The sequence below is a fragment of the Pleurodeles waltl genome, chromosome 1_2 (assembly GCF_031143425.1).
Source record: "Pleurodeles waltl isolate 20211129_DDA chromosome 1_2, aPleWal1.hap1.20221129, whole genome shotgun sequence".
NCBI lineage: Eukaryota > Metazoa > Chordata > Amphibia > Caudata > Salamandridae > Pleurodeles > Pleurodeles waltl.
In genome coordinates, this window is record NC_090437.1 from 628,352,681 (window position 1) to 628,367,459 (window position 14,779).

At 45.9% G+C, this 14,779-nt stretch overlaps 1 protein-coding gene across 20 annotated transcripts in view; it reads right to left on the reverse strand.

Annotated features, from left to right (window-relative positions):
* Positions 1-14,779, reverse strand: part of BLTP1 (bridge-like lipid transfer protein family member 1) — a 1,779,540-nt gene that overhangs the window by 1,149,523 nt on the left and 615,238 nt on the right. For all 20 annotated transcript variants that reach the window (XM_069242474.1, XM_069242454.1, XM_069242518.1 and 17 more), the window contains 2 exons: positions 13,921-14,758; positions 9,537-9,607 (listed from right to left, as the gene is read on the reverse strand). In XM_069242474.1, coding sequence (XP_069098575.1) covers positions 9,537-9,607; positions 13,921-14,758 — 909 coding nt within the window. The remainder of the gene's footprint in view (positions 1-9,536; positions 9,608-13,920; positions 14,759-14,779) is intronic.

Sequence of the window (14,779 nt, forward strand, 5' to 3'; positions counted from 1 at the left end):
AGATTGGGCAGGGTAAAGATCAGGGTATGTGTCCTCTAGTGAGTATGTCATGAGTCCCAGGGGTCACCCAGTGGAGGAATATCAAATGTGTCTATCCCCCCCAACCACGCCCACCCGTGTCAGAACGTGCAGACCTATGGGGTGTAATGTCAGGTGGGGCCCCTGCAGAATGAGGTGTGGAGGGCGAAGGAAAAGGCGGAGGAATGGGTGGTGGTGATGGTGATGCAAGAGAAAAGGGTCTGGAAGCCTCAACTGCCTTCTTGAGTATTTTCACGACTAGTGTTCTGAAAGGTTTGTGATTGTTTCCCTGGATACCGGGTAACTCCCCGCCAGAATACTGCAAGTACCCATGTACCCAGAAAGATTAAAATTTCAAAGAAAAATCTTTATGTCTACACATTAAATTGTGGGCCTTTCTTGTTGCATGTGATAGACCCACCCACGCAAGTGGAGCAACACTTACCAGAAGACTGAGGATACTGAATAGTATAAGATTTGTTATCATCTATCAAACAGATTGCTATTTTTGGCTTTCAAATTAAGTCAGCTTGCAAAAAAGAACACGTTTGCAAAGTGCCTCTGAATGGAATGATCTGAGCTACCTTAATTTCAGAGTTGTATGAATAATCACTATTAATCAACACAGTTTCTTGGGCAAATTAAAAGAAATCCTAGATTTCCGTCATACCGGTTTGCCATTCACTACATTTCACCTTATGAATTAAAGCATGGATGGCACAGAAGGCAAATTCATTGGCATTTGCAGCTCAGTCAATGGCTTTGGGCATTGCTTGCTTATGAACAACAAAACCTACGTATCAATGCAACCAGAAAAGTGACAGTCTCTGAGGAATCCTGCAGTTCACACTCTCTGGAGATTGTGTCTAGTGTTGCAGGGACGTGATTACATTTCTCAGAATCCACAATGCAAACTTGTAGTGAGCTGGCCCTGGAGACTGTGGCTAACAGCCCAATGGTGGCTGGCGAGGCAAAGGAGGTTGGAGTCACAGACTAATACAGATCAATACTTCTGGAGCAAGGTGGAAAAATTGGTATGCACATAAATTGCTTAGTGGATTTCTATACAGGGCAGATACATATATTATATTCTTATTTACAGAAAACTGAGAAAACTATTCATGGGGTGGGCTCACCTGAAACAACGAGTAAAGCTACTACAGTAAACCAAAACAGAGAAAATATATATATATATATATATATATATATATGGAAAATGTTACTTACCTGTAACAATTGCTTTGCAGCTTCTAGTATTGTAAATTAACATACTCCTGCAGTCGACTGTTGAGTTTGAATGTTGCAAGTTTTTGACAGCGAAAGAGGAGTTTTGGTTTTCAAGGGATTTGTAATACCGCCCCGGAAACACGCAATGCGCCAAGAGACAGAGTCCACCTCAGAATGTGCCTTTCGCATTTGGGTAAGAGCTGTTGTGGAAGTGTAAAGATTTATGTGAAACTGTTGTAAAAACCTATAATATTAAGATAAAAGGCTAACTATTCAAGTCCCAGGAGGTTTATTTCCGAATGCTCCCATCTGGGGAAGAGTGCAGGGAGCATTTGAGCACTACGAGCTACAAATCAATTGTTACAGGTAAGTGACTTTTTCAGTATGTGCTACTGTAGATCACACACTATGCACATACTGAAAAGTAGTAGTGGTGGCTTGCAATCAGTGGCAGGAGATGCCTGGAACAATGTTTTAAGTGCCTTTTGTCAGAATAGTGGATTTTATCAGTTGTGAATGGTCACACAGTAAAGTTATTTGAATATGTGGATAGATGACCACATAGCAGCCTCAGGGAGAAAACACAGAAAGGGACTCAATGAGACTCTCTTCCTGTCTTTCAGTCTTACCAACACCACAGTGCCTCCGTGTACAACAAAACAAAACTAAACCAAAGAAAGGTAGTATGGATGTGATCCATGTAGGAAAGTAGCATTTTCTGACATAGTTACCCCCACTTTTTGCCTGGTGTCAGTATGTTTTGACTGTAGTACACTGGAATCCTGCTAACCTGGGCCTCAGTGTCTGTGCACTCTCCTCTAAATGTGGTTGCTGGTAAACTTTTACACCCACAACTGGCATACTGGTGCACACATATAAAACCCTAGTATATGGTACTTAGGTACCTAGGGCATTGGTGTATCAGGGGACTCCCATGGGCTGCAGCATGTACTATGCCACCCATGGGAGCCCAGGCAAACTGTGACTGAAAGCCTGCCATTGCAGCCTGCGTGAAATGATGCATGCACCTTTCGCTTTAGATATAAGGTTTGCTTTCTATCGTGGTCACTGCACTTGGACACTAATGCCCTCATTCTGACCTTGGCGGGCGGCGGAGGCCGACCGCCAAAGTCCCGCCGTCAGGTTACCGTTCCGCGGTCGAAAGACTGCGGCGGTAATTCTGACTTTCCCGCTGGGCTGGCGGGCGGTCGCCTTCAGACCGCCAGCCAGCCCAGCGGGAAAGAGGCTTCCACGATGAAGCCGGCTCGGAATCGAGCCGGCGGAGTGGAAGCTGTGCGACGGGTGCAGTTGCACCCGTCGCGTATTTCACTGTCTGCGCAGCAGACAGTGAAATACATTTAGGGGCCCTCTTACGGGGGCCCCTGCAATGCCCATGCCAGTGGCATGGGCACTGCAGGGGCCCCCAGGGGCCCCGCGACCCCCCCTACCGCCATCCGGATCTCGGCGGTCCGACCGCCGGGATCTGGATGGCGGTAGGGGGGGTCGGAATCCCCGCGGCGGTGCAGCAAGCTGCGCCGCCGCGGAGGATTCAATGGGGCCGCGGTACACTGGCGGGACCCCGCCAGTGGTGCCGGTCCGACCGCGGCTTTACCGCCGTGGTCGGAATCCCCATTGGAGCACCGCCGGCCTGTCGGCGGTGCTCCCGCGGTCCTCCGCCCTGGCGGTCAAAGACCGCCAGGGTCAGAATGACCACCTAAGTCACCCGCCTGGTAGGCCCTTCAGCCCAAGGGCAGTCTGCATGTCGTTAAGTGTGAGGGTACCCCTGCATGAGCAGGGTGTCCCTACAAACCCCAGACTCCATTCTCTGGGCTTTGTAAGTGAGTGGAAGTCATCTTAAGGTATGTAGTGGACACTGGTCAACACGTGCAGTCTAACTACACAATGGCTTCTCCGAACCAAGGAATGTTTGGTATCAAACATGTTGGAATCATGCAACTAAAGCAATTACAGTGCTAGTTGCATGTTCCCAAGTACTCTGGTGGTTCCTCCAGTTCTGCCTGTACAGCCTAACTGGGTCTGGCTACCAGCCCACACTGCCGCCGACCCCAGAAACTGTTCTGCCTTCATGCTGGTGAACCTAACTCATGCAAAAAGAACAGTTCGGGCTGGACTGTTCCCATGAGGAACAGGGTCAGGACTGATTTGCATATGACTGGGTCCCAACTGGGGTGGCATGGTGAGCAAAAGAATGATGGATTAAACCCAGATCTACGACTGGGGGTGAGTGTTTGCATTGTTCAGCACTCCGTCCATCACCCTTTTGTATTGCTAAAGGTGAGCCTAACTCAGGCAGGGGAAGGCAGAACAAAGGATTTCCTGAAACGAAGAGGTGAGACCACCTCTCCCTTTGAAATAGGTGTTTATGGGCTGGGTGGCCTCTGAGCGCTAACAAAATTCTTTAAAGGGCACATTTGGTGCCCTCCTTGCATAATCCGGTTTGCACCAGTTTAGGAACCTCTGGTTCCCGCTCTGGCAGAAAACCACACAAATGACAGGGAAGTGAACACCCCCCTGTCCAGCTCTTTTCCTAGGGAGGAGCACAAGAGTACTGCCAGGTGGCCGGTTGATTCTGCCATCTTGGAAACAAGGTAGGCAGAGGCCACTAGGAGCATCGGATTGGTTTGGCCAGGTAGATGATGTCCCTGACTCCCTCTGATAGGTGGGTCACCGCAGAGAGTGACCAACTCCCTTTTAGGGTTACTTAAAGGCTTCTCCAAGGGTGGGTCCTCAGATTTGTCGAGCAAGAATCTACACCAGGAACTCTATGCAATACTCTTCTGCTGCTGGCCTCTGGAACTACTGCTGGTCTGCTGTGGAACAGAAACAAGACTGTATTAAGTTGGAAGGGCTCTCACACTGCAACATTGTTTCTCCAGCTCCTGCAAGATTTCTGCAACATCCGTGGCTGTGCATCCTACAGGGTCAGATGGAGTCTGTATGCATCCAAGAAGCAAGAAGGAATCTTCTGGAGTGAAAGTCACTCCCCTGCATCTGCAGGCACCTTAAGACAACGAAGACCGGCTGGTGGATCCTGCTGTCGCATGGAGCTCACCCTTGTCTTCTCATCCACTTGGGAGACTGTGGGCCCCTGCTGTAGCCACTGGAACGGGACACCGGTGCACCGCGACTGTTGCCCTTGCCAAGGTATGTTGTTGCTCTTCCTCCAAGGAAATCTTCAGGCTCCAAAAAGCCCTATCCTCAAGCACTCTGCAACTCCAAGATCAGCTTCCACACTGCAGCTCCTGCAACGTGGAACTCTTGTTTGGTTGTGCTGTTGAGCCCTCCCTGTGACTCTCTATGCCTGCTGCCAGTGTGTCACTTGTGGGGCCTCCATCGACTTCGGCTGGCTTTCCTTCCTGCTGAAGGCATGTCCTGACTCTCCTCCAATGGCAAGGGTCGAGACACTAGAATCTTACTGATCCCCAAAAACCTACAACTTATCTTGCAACTACTATTTGCCTTTGCCAGGGCTTGTTGGTGACCCTGCTGGTCACTGACCATCCTGTTCTCCAGAAACTGACGTGGGACAGCTCGTGGGGGACTCCAAGGATCTCCTGCATCCTCCTGGACTTCACAGCTGGACTTCTTCCTTCACTGTCCTGCAGGAACTTCACCTCCAGGAGTGTGGGCATTGCCTACCTGCACCGCCTGGACATCTCTCAGTGGTCTGGACACTGTCCCCTTCATTTACAAGTTCATCTCATCCGGAATCGAACTTTGTGTTTCACCGACCTGGTCCACGGATCGCGACCGCAGCTGGACAACTGAGGTTTCCATTAACTCTAACAAGGTTTCCAATGTCACTGCACCCCTATGCACCTGGGCTCCCTGGTGCAGGTACTCCGGTCATCTGGGTACCCATGGTAAAGGCACTCTCCAACTTTCTTTGTGCCAACTGGTTTTATAGGGGTCCACTGGGAAGGGTCTTGAATCCATAAAAATCCAACCGCCACGGTCCTGTGTTAACCTATGGGACACCCGGCTTGATATCCACTCTGCACCTGGGTGCCTGCGAGATTACAGTTACTTACCTCTGGTATTTTCTTAATCCCCCAGCCCCTGGGATCCTAGCACACTTGCCTTGGTTGGATACCTCCATTCTTATACCACTTTCTTAGTATATGGTTTGGTTCCCCCCCATAGGGCCACGTATATTTCTATCTGATTGTTTCTAAGTGTATATTTTGTATGTAGATTTCCCCAAGTGGCGATATACCAACGTTAGCATGTTCTTTAGTGTTGCAATAAAACAACTTTATTTTTGCAACACCTGGTATGGTTCTTTCTTGTGTACAGTTACTGACTGACTATTGAGGTATTGCACTCCTCCTAGATAAGCTATGGCTGCTCACCACAGCTACCCCCAAAGAGGACTTGCTTTCTGGACACCTAAACACTATCACTAAAGGTTGCCTGGACTCAGTATAGAGTGCCACACCATAGGTGTACAACATAAACTGAGCCAGTCTCCTACAATCCCCCATTTTTACTTGTTATCTCCTCTGTCCTCCTCCTTGTGCTCTACTATTTGAAGGAGATCCTCTTACTCCACTGCTAGCCCAAGATACCCCAATAAGGGACTTGCCCGAGGCCACGACTCGGCTCTGCACTCATGGTGTCCGTGAAGGGCTAGTCTTGACTACCTGGGTGGTCTTGGTGGTCCTCTGTTCTCTCCCTCAGCACGCTGGAGACTCCAGGTGTAGGAAGGTCACTCTTTTTGGCATGGTTACCCTGACTTTATGCCTGTCAGTGTGTTTAGACTGTTTTCACTGGGATCCTGCTAGCCAGGGCCCCTGTTATTGTGCTCTCTCTTCCAAAATTGGTTACCCTGGTACCTTTTACACCCCACAATTGGCATACTGGTGTACCCAGTAAGTCCCTAGTATATGGGCAGGGGACCCCCCCACCCCAACCTCCAGCCCCCCTTCCCTCCCACGGACTGCAGCATGTATTATGCCACCCATGGGAGCCCACGCAAACTGTGTCTGAAGGCCTGCCATTGCAGCATGCGTGAAAAGGTGCACTCACCCTTTCACTGCTGGTCGCTGAACCAGGTCACTATAAGTCACGCCTATGACAAGCCCTTTAGGCCCAAAGGGCAGGGTGCTGGTCCCTGTGTGTGAGGGCACTCCTGCATGAGCAGAGGTGCCCCTACAAACTCCATTTCCAATTCACTGGACTTCGTAACTGCGGGGAAGCCATTTTAACTGTGTACTGGCTGCTGGCCACAATAACCTGTGGTCCTACATAATAGTAACTCCGAACCTAGGCATGTTTGGTATCAATCATGTTGGAATCATAATTAAATACAGATGCCAGTATGAGTGACATGATTCAATGTACTCTGGGGGCTCCTTAGAGGACCCCCAGTATTGCTCCTGCCAGTCTTTCAAGGTTGGTGAGCAGCCCACGCTGCTGCCACTCCTCAGACAGTGTTCTGCCCTCTTGCTGCTTGACCAGCTCAAGCAGGGGAGGGCAGAACAAAGGATTTCCTTTGGGAGAGGGGATGCATCACATTCTCCCTTGGAAATAGGTGTTACAAGGCTGGGGAGGAGTTTCCCCCCCCCAAGCCACTGGTTTGCTTTGAATGACACATTTGTTGCCATCCTTGCATAATCTGGTTTGCACCAGTCCAGCGCTCCGGTCCTTGCTCTGGCACTTAGCTTGACAAAGGAAAAGGGGTGACCACTTCACTGTTCATCACCATCTCAGAGTGCCCAGAGCTCCACCAGGTGGTCACTCGATTCTGACATATTGGAAACAAGATGTGCAGAAGCCCCTGGGAGTATCTGAGTGGCAAGGTTAGGCAGGTGACGTCAGTGACCCCCTTTGATAGGAGGTCACCGCACAAAGTGATCAAACCCCATTTTTGGGCTATTTAGGGACTCCCTTGCAGGTGGGTCCCCAGATTCGGCGTGAAAGACTTCACCAGGACTCCTCTGCATTGACCTCTTCTGCTCCTGGTAACAGGAACCGCAATCGGACGCTTCAGGAACCTAACAAGACTGCAACTCTCAAGACAACCTTGCCTTGCAACATTGTTTACCCAGCTCCTTTCTGCAACTGCAACATTTCCATGGCTGTGCATCCTCTGGGGTGGGCAAGACTTCAGCTGCACCGAGAAGCAAGAAGGAATCTCTCTTGGGGTGAAGGCACCTAAGGCAACAACGTTCGGCTGCATAGATCTGCTCTCCTCTGGAACTGCATGGATCCTGCAACACAGGTGGTGGATCTGAGTGGTCCTCTGTCCTCTCTGCCTTCTGTCCAACTTGCGAGACGGTGACCCCTTGGCTCTCCTTGCAGGACGATATCCCTGTGCACCGCGACTCTTGCAGCAACCAAGGCTTGTTGACTCCTGCTCTGAGGGATCTTCAGGCTCCAAGTAGCCCCGGCCTCCAGCACTTCATCCTTTCAAGGACAGTCTCTCCTTTGCTGCTCCAGTGACTTGGGACTCCACTCCAGGTGTGCTGACTGGGCCTCACTGCAACTTACTGTGCCTGCTGCCAATGGGTTGTCTCTGGGGGCTGCGACTGCTTTTGCTGGCTCTCCTGACTGCTGAGGGTCAGCCCGGACTACCCTCCAACGGTCGAGTCCCCAGGACCTTGCTGGTCCTTTTCAGCTCTGCAACTGCTCTTCTGCCATGGTTTGCACTTGCCAAGGCTTGTTGGTGGTCTTCCTGACTACTGACCTCTCTGCAATCTGACGACCGGTGCGGGACATCTTCTGCATGACTCTACAGGACTCCGGGGACACCTCTGCAGCTCCTGGATTCCACAGTTGGTCTTCATACTCCTTCGTCGACACAGATCTTGAAACACAGAAGGGGGGGCAGTGGCTTCTGCTCCATCTGGACATTCCATCATGGACTGGACTCTGTTCCCCTCTTTAGCAGGGTCCTCTTCTTCCAGAATACACTTTTGGGTTCCTCTGGTCTGGTCCTGTTCTTAAAAAGGTTCATTTTCTAAGTCCCTTTGTTAGTCTATGGGAAAACCGGATAACTTACCTTTGCTGTCCTCGTCACTGCGAGTCATCTAAGTACTCAACTCTGGGGAGTAGTTAGCTCCTTACTGACTACTCCACGTCCTTGGGTGGGAGGACCTAATTTTGCATTGCACTATCTTAGTATATGGTTTGGCCCTCCCTTAGGACCCTAGCTATTTTCCACTATCTCTTGCCAATGCATGTTGTTCCTATACGCTAATTCCTAATACTGATTGTATATACAGCTTTTTTATATATATATATATATATATATATATATATATATATATATATATATATATATATATATACTGTACTTACCTCCAGTTGGAGGACTGTCTATAAGTAATCTAGTTTTTAGTGTTACTATAATAAAGTACCTTTATTTTTGTAACACTGTGGTTCCTTTCATGTGTGGTAAGTTACTGTGTGACTAGTGTGGTATTGCTGGTGCTTTACACTCCTTCTAAATAAGCCTTGGCTGCTCATCCACAGCTACCCCTAGAGAGCCCTGGCTACGTAGATCCTGTTACTAAATAATAAGGGCTTACCTGGACCTGGTATAAGGTGTAAACACCACAGGTGTCCACCACAGACCAGGCCAGCTTCCTACACCCTTCTCATCCCTTCCTTTCTCACTTGGGGTCTTGACGTCTTGTTCTTCCTCTCCACAGCATGCCTCCTCTCTTCCCATGTCACCCAACGTCTTGTCTTCTCTGTGGTGTTCCTTCCCAGTTACGACTCTCGCTGACTCGTCCCCTCTTCTGCCTTCACTTCAACAGCTCAGACGTTCTCCCAACAGTCTCACTGCATACATGGGCGCCCTCCTTTTCCGTTTCTGGTTGCGGACGTCAGGAATGGTAGAGGCAGCACATTCAGCGCGATCACCGTAGGCTCCTTCAGGGCTTCTTACAAGTTACAGAGGAGGCCATCAACCCGGTTAAAATTGCCAAGAAAAGCCATTGTGGCAACTTTTTTAAAAACAAATAAATAAATAATCGTCCATGTTAAGGCAAAGAAAACATGAGCCAACGTGCTCATTAAGTTCTAAAGAAGTCATATCACTGTGAAAAACACTGAAAAGATGTTACAAGTACGTTCAATTTTCTTCTGTACCTCAAAATCAGGTCAGATCTCAGTCGCATACCTGCCACTTTCCACATCCAAAGGACTGCCACCTAGTGAATTGACCAGCATTTTCTTTTAAATGTTATATTTGCAATTATTTAATCTACCTGTATCCCTAATGATATGTAAACACTTATTTAACAAAGCTCAATTGTACTCACCTTGAATTTGATCCCATAAGTTGCACTCCTCTGTCCATTAATGCATTTGCAGAAAGGCCTTGCCTCACAACCTATGAAAGAAAAGGTTTTACCTGTCATTTATACACCAACAAGCACAGAAATAAATGTTTTGCAGCCTATCAATGAGGCTGGGCATGCCTGCACAAAACCACCTACGTATTTATTCCACTTTGCTGAATTACTATCAGTTTGCAGTCATCTACCCTAGGTCCCTGTGCATCATCCATCATGGGATTAGTGGCTATTCCTTTTGGTTAATGATCAGACATCTTATCACTAAAATCAACTCCAGATTTGTAGGAAGTTGGAAGGAACCTCTGCGACGATCAAGGTCATATGGTCCTGAACCACCCAATTTCATGCTTCTTTTGCGTAAATGGTCCCAGATATTGTATCTGAACAAACTGGGGTACATACAGATTTGAGTATGCTATGATTTTTCGTCCTCATTTTCAATTTTCTCTAAAAACATGCAAACCACATTGAGGCCATCTCAGAGGGCTGAGTCACAAAAATAAATGGTGTTGATGGATAAGAAAAAGCACTTAGTAAAATATATTCCAAGGATGGGATGACATTTACAAAAGAAGAAAGGAGGGATGAAATACAATAAAATATTAATAGGTAGCTTTAAAAGAATTTTTAGAACCCAAAATCAAGGTCTTTGAATAGCAAACCACTCGATTTGTTCAAAGAAACCCTGCATAGTGAACAGATGAATGGTAAAGGTTTTTGTAAGCTGCTTTCTAAGGCAAATGTACTGCATTCATATGAAGGAAGTTACAAAAATTTAACCAGTTTTTTTCATAATACATGAGATTGCAGAGGTAAGTGAGAATTCAGGGCACAACCTGAGGTATGACAAGAAACATACCCAGAATTCAACTAGTTTTAAGTGACCATCTTACCAACCTTACACTCTCCAGTGCCTTGCTTACAACGGCAGGAATCTAACCCATAAAAATCAATATCACACTGTAACTCGATGTAACATAATAATTACTCCATCAGGGACAATAATCACATAATTCCTTGTCACACTAATGCTTATTTTCATGTTCCCTCCCACTACTTCACTTTGAAAATAACATCCCATTATCCCTCATCAAAACACTCCATCTCTTGATCCCTCGCGTACCCACTCATCTATCCTTAAGATCTCAGCAGAGTAGATACCCATAGCCAGACAGATTAACTTTTGCAGACCTGGAATCTACTAATATCACAACCTTAAAAATAAAAAGCCTCCGGGTCAAAGGGACAAAATACTGAGCCATATGGGGCAAGCCTTTCCCAGAAACAACAGAGCATTACACCCTAAAAGAGCAAGCAAAAACCTCTGATTCAATCCTATGAAGCCTGTAGTTCAAACAATGTGAACCACCCACCCCTGTGCTCGCACATAATCCAGGGTTGTCGAAAGTACCAGAAAAGCCATGTCTCACCACTATGAAGCAAATGCTGCATTCTAACAAACATATTAAAGTCAGACTATTTCTCAAACTACAATAAAATCCACCTTGAGATGTATTCTACACTAATGCAGATCTTCTTCTGAACACTCCACAGAGACAGCTGATACTACCCAAACCTACAGCCCATCCTATTACTCACAGTGACTGGGCTAAGACACCTCTTTGCTCCTCTGACCGATACTTCTCAGTGATAATACACCGCCCAACATGATATTTTTAGAACTGAGAACTATTCCACATTTGAATGCTTGATTTGAAACTAAGTGATGCAGAATTCACATTATTTAACACCTAATGGAACTTAGCACTGATCAATCTCTCTCGCCCTCCACTAACATCCTTATAGAAGACTTCAACCTCCACTGGAATGACCCTGCAGACTCCCAAGCATTCCATGCATTCTCTTTTGTAAATAACTAAAACAATTTTTTACAAGTATGACCCATAATAACAGTTCAACTCTCAAACGTCTGCTAAAGGTGGTGTTCCATCTGGTGACTCCATGCTACCGGCTGAATGGTCAGACTTCTACCTCATTCTCTTCTACCACGCCTCAAAAAAGATTTCTAATCAAAGACCAAATTTACAGACAGAAATGATAAAGTAGAAACACAAGACATATTAACACCAGTGAGCTTGCATCCAAATCTGAGTCACTAATTCAACCGCAGATTGAGGTGCAATCTTGTTTATGCTCATCTATATTCAATGTTACTCTAATTCATTTCGGGCTCTAGGTGGATCCTTCATCAGGGGAACAATTTAAATAGTACAGAAGCCTGTAGAAAAAGATATAGAAGTAAGCATTCAAGGGAAACGAGCAGTCACAAGAATGTTGACGTGCAATCTGGTCACACCTATGAAACAGAAAAAGACGAGGTTATACCTGGGCCAGGTTTCATCATCTCTGCATGTTGAGATGGCTATTCCATTACCACTTCACAAAGTATCCTCACCTCTGTGCACAATCTTTTTAATCTGCATAGACCATCAAATTGCACCTCCACATTCCTGTAGCTGCACATTTTCCTGGCAGTCAGGGCACAGGCTTGAAAATAAAAGAAATCTTGCAGAACAATCACCTAGCCTTTGAATAGCATCTTTCAGATTGCCTTCGTTTCAAGGTGATAGTTTTATGTACGGACTGGGTGCCTAGGCGACCAGTCTTTGTTAGATCATGCCTAGCGTGGCATGGATTTTGCTAATGGATGCTAAAAGTATCAATTTGCATTTGGTCATGCATATTATGCTTTCTCTATCTACAAACTGCAGGAGGACGGCATCGCTGGAAAAAGTATTTCGCAGATTTTGTGTCATTCAGTCGTTTTGAAGTGCAGCATTTTACCCATTGTCCACTCTCTCGCTGCTCTTTTCCAATTGTTTAAGATTGCTCTAGGGTAGAGCAAAGGGTTTCATGAGCTGCTTCAGCAGAGCAGCCCATGTACTTCTATTCAATGCACCCTTGAGGAAGTGAATTGCACTTTCTCGTCTATCTTACCCTACACCTGCCAGCCAACCTAATGAAACACCTTCCACCACAGCTCCAGGGCTATGTCTCAAAGGCTTTCTACACATGCCAGCTGCTTCACTTTCCAAGGCCCTGGGCTCTGATGTTCAAAGGGATGGATACTGCCATTTCCACTTGCAAAACCCAGAAGACAGCCATCATTTCTTGGCTGGCACAGTGATGACACCCAAATATCAAGTATTTTGAGAAAGGAGAAATTGTTTTGTAGAGATGTTGTTTCTATATGCTTTTTACAGATTTTAAGAGTCAAAACCTTACTGTTAATGTATTTGAGTTGTTTTGGGGGCTCTTGGGGCCAGATGTTCAAAGCCATTTTGCATTTCTTAATGGTCCGAATCACTATTTCAGGCCGCTGAGAAATGCAAAATGGGCTTTTCAGATGTACAAAGCTCTTTAGAGAACCACAAATTGTGATTTCTAGCCAGTAGAAATCACAATTTGCGATCTACTGCATAGCAGATTGCAAATAGGGATTACCTATTTGCGATTCCTATTCAGATGTACAAAGTATTTCCTAAAAGCGAATTCAGCATTTCGGAAATGCAATTACCATAGACTTCAAATCGATGGTAACCATGTGCAATTTTAAAAAAAGCACCCCAAAATGCTTTTTTTTAAAAGTGCAATAGAGCACAGACATGCCACTTGGGCATATGTGTGCGCTACATGTACCACTATTTGTGGGGTGCATTTCGGGGGCCCTTTGGCCCATAGCCATCCTTGGTTTTGCATTTCGGGAAATGCAAAACTGGCCCATTGTCACAAATGGCATGGGATTTCTTATTTGGGCTTTCCTAAAAGTGATTCCTACATTGTAAGAATTGCTATTAGGAAATCAGTATCTTGGTACATAGCATTTTGCATTTCCTAAATAGCGATTTCTATGAAGTTGCTATTTAGGAAATGCAGAATTGCATTTATGTACATCTGGCCCATTGTCTCTTCTGGGACGGTTATGAGGCTTGACGATTTCTTATTTGGCAATAACTGGATCAAGAATTGATTTTTTTGTTATGTGTAAAAGATTGACAGTACAACAGTACTTTCATCTATATTACATGTGACTTATTTTCTTATTAATGTTCTTACACTACACTCTATAAAGTGCACTGTTACCCCGGAAATGTTTGGTCCGTTTTGTGGAAAATGAAAGGAAGAAATAGACATTTCCTAAAAGGTATCATTCACGTTTCAACATGTAAGGCTGTGTACTACATTTTCACATTCCTTGTCTGTTTACTTCTGCATTTAGCATTTAAAAATATACTAGCAAAAAGCGGTTCTTTAACATGACACGTTAATTTAATAATTATTAATAACACAATATTAAAAGTGTGCAGGTCTTATTTTTGTTTCTTACCTTAAATGTTGGCACAGAGAGTTGTTCATATGAAAAAGAACTTTCCTCGCTAGTTGGTGTATCTAAGTCCAGTGGACGATGCAACGAGGATTTTGAGGTTCTCTTGTTAGTAGGATGTTTTACTGACCAGTTGGATACCTGTAGCTGAGTAAGGTAGTTTTGGTAACAAGCCATCACAGGCTGCTGTGGGGTAATTTGTTCACTTTCTGCAGATTTCTCTGCATCTGTAGCATACACCTGATCCACAGGCTCCATTTCACCACCCAAAGCAGAAACAAAAGAAGCCTGAGAAGCATAGGTTCTAAAAGGCACATTCCTAAGGGCTGCATTGGTGTCAGCCTTTGATGTCCCAGTTAATGGTCCTTCTACGCTGTGATAAATTGAGCTGCGACTATAATCAGTATTCTGTGCTTGCTTTTTCCTCCTTTTTCTTCCAGGATATGTTCCAGGGCCTTCATCACTACTGATTGGCTCAAACTCTTCTGTTGCTGAAAAATATGCTTCACTTTCTGCCATGGACATGCTAGAGTCCATAGATCGATACTGATGGAAGGTGTTGGAGTCTGCAGAGGGGGTAAATGGAAAAGATCCAAAGCTTCTTCGTTGTTTTGGAGAGTCCAGGACATTTTCATCACTACGTGAAACATCACTACTGAACTGAACAGAGGTGGGTTGTTTATCACCGTAGAACGCAGCAGTAAGGCTTTTTGTGCTGCCGAGCCGGACAGAAGTAACAGATGCCTGGCGCTTTAAAGGAGATTTAAGGGGAGACTTGACAGCAGATCTTTCATGGGAGTTGGTGGAAATTGGAGCACTCATTGAAGCTTCTGCATGAGTACTGGGGAAAGAAAACAATATC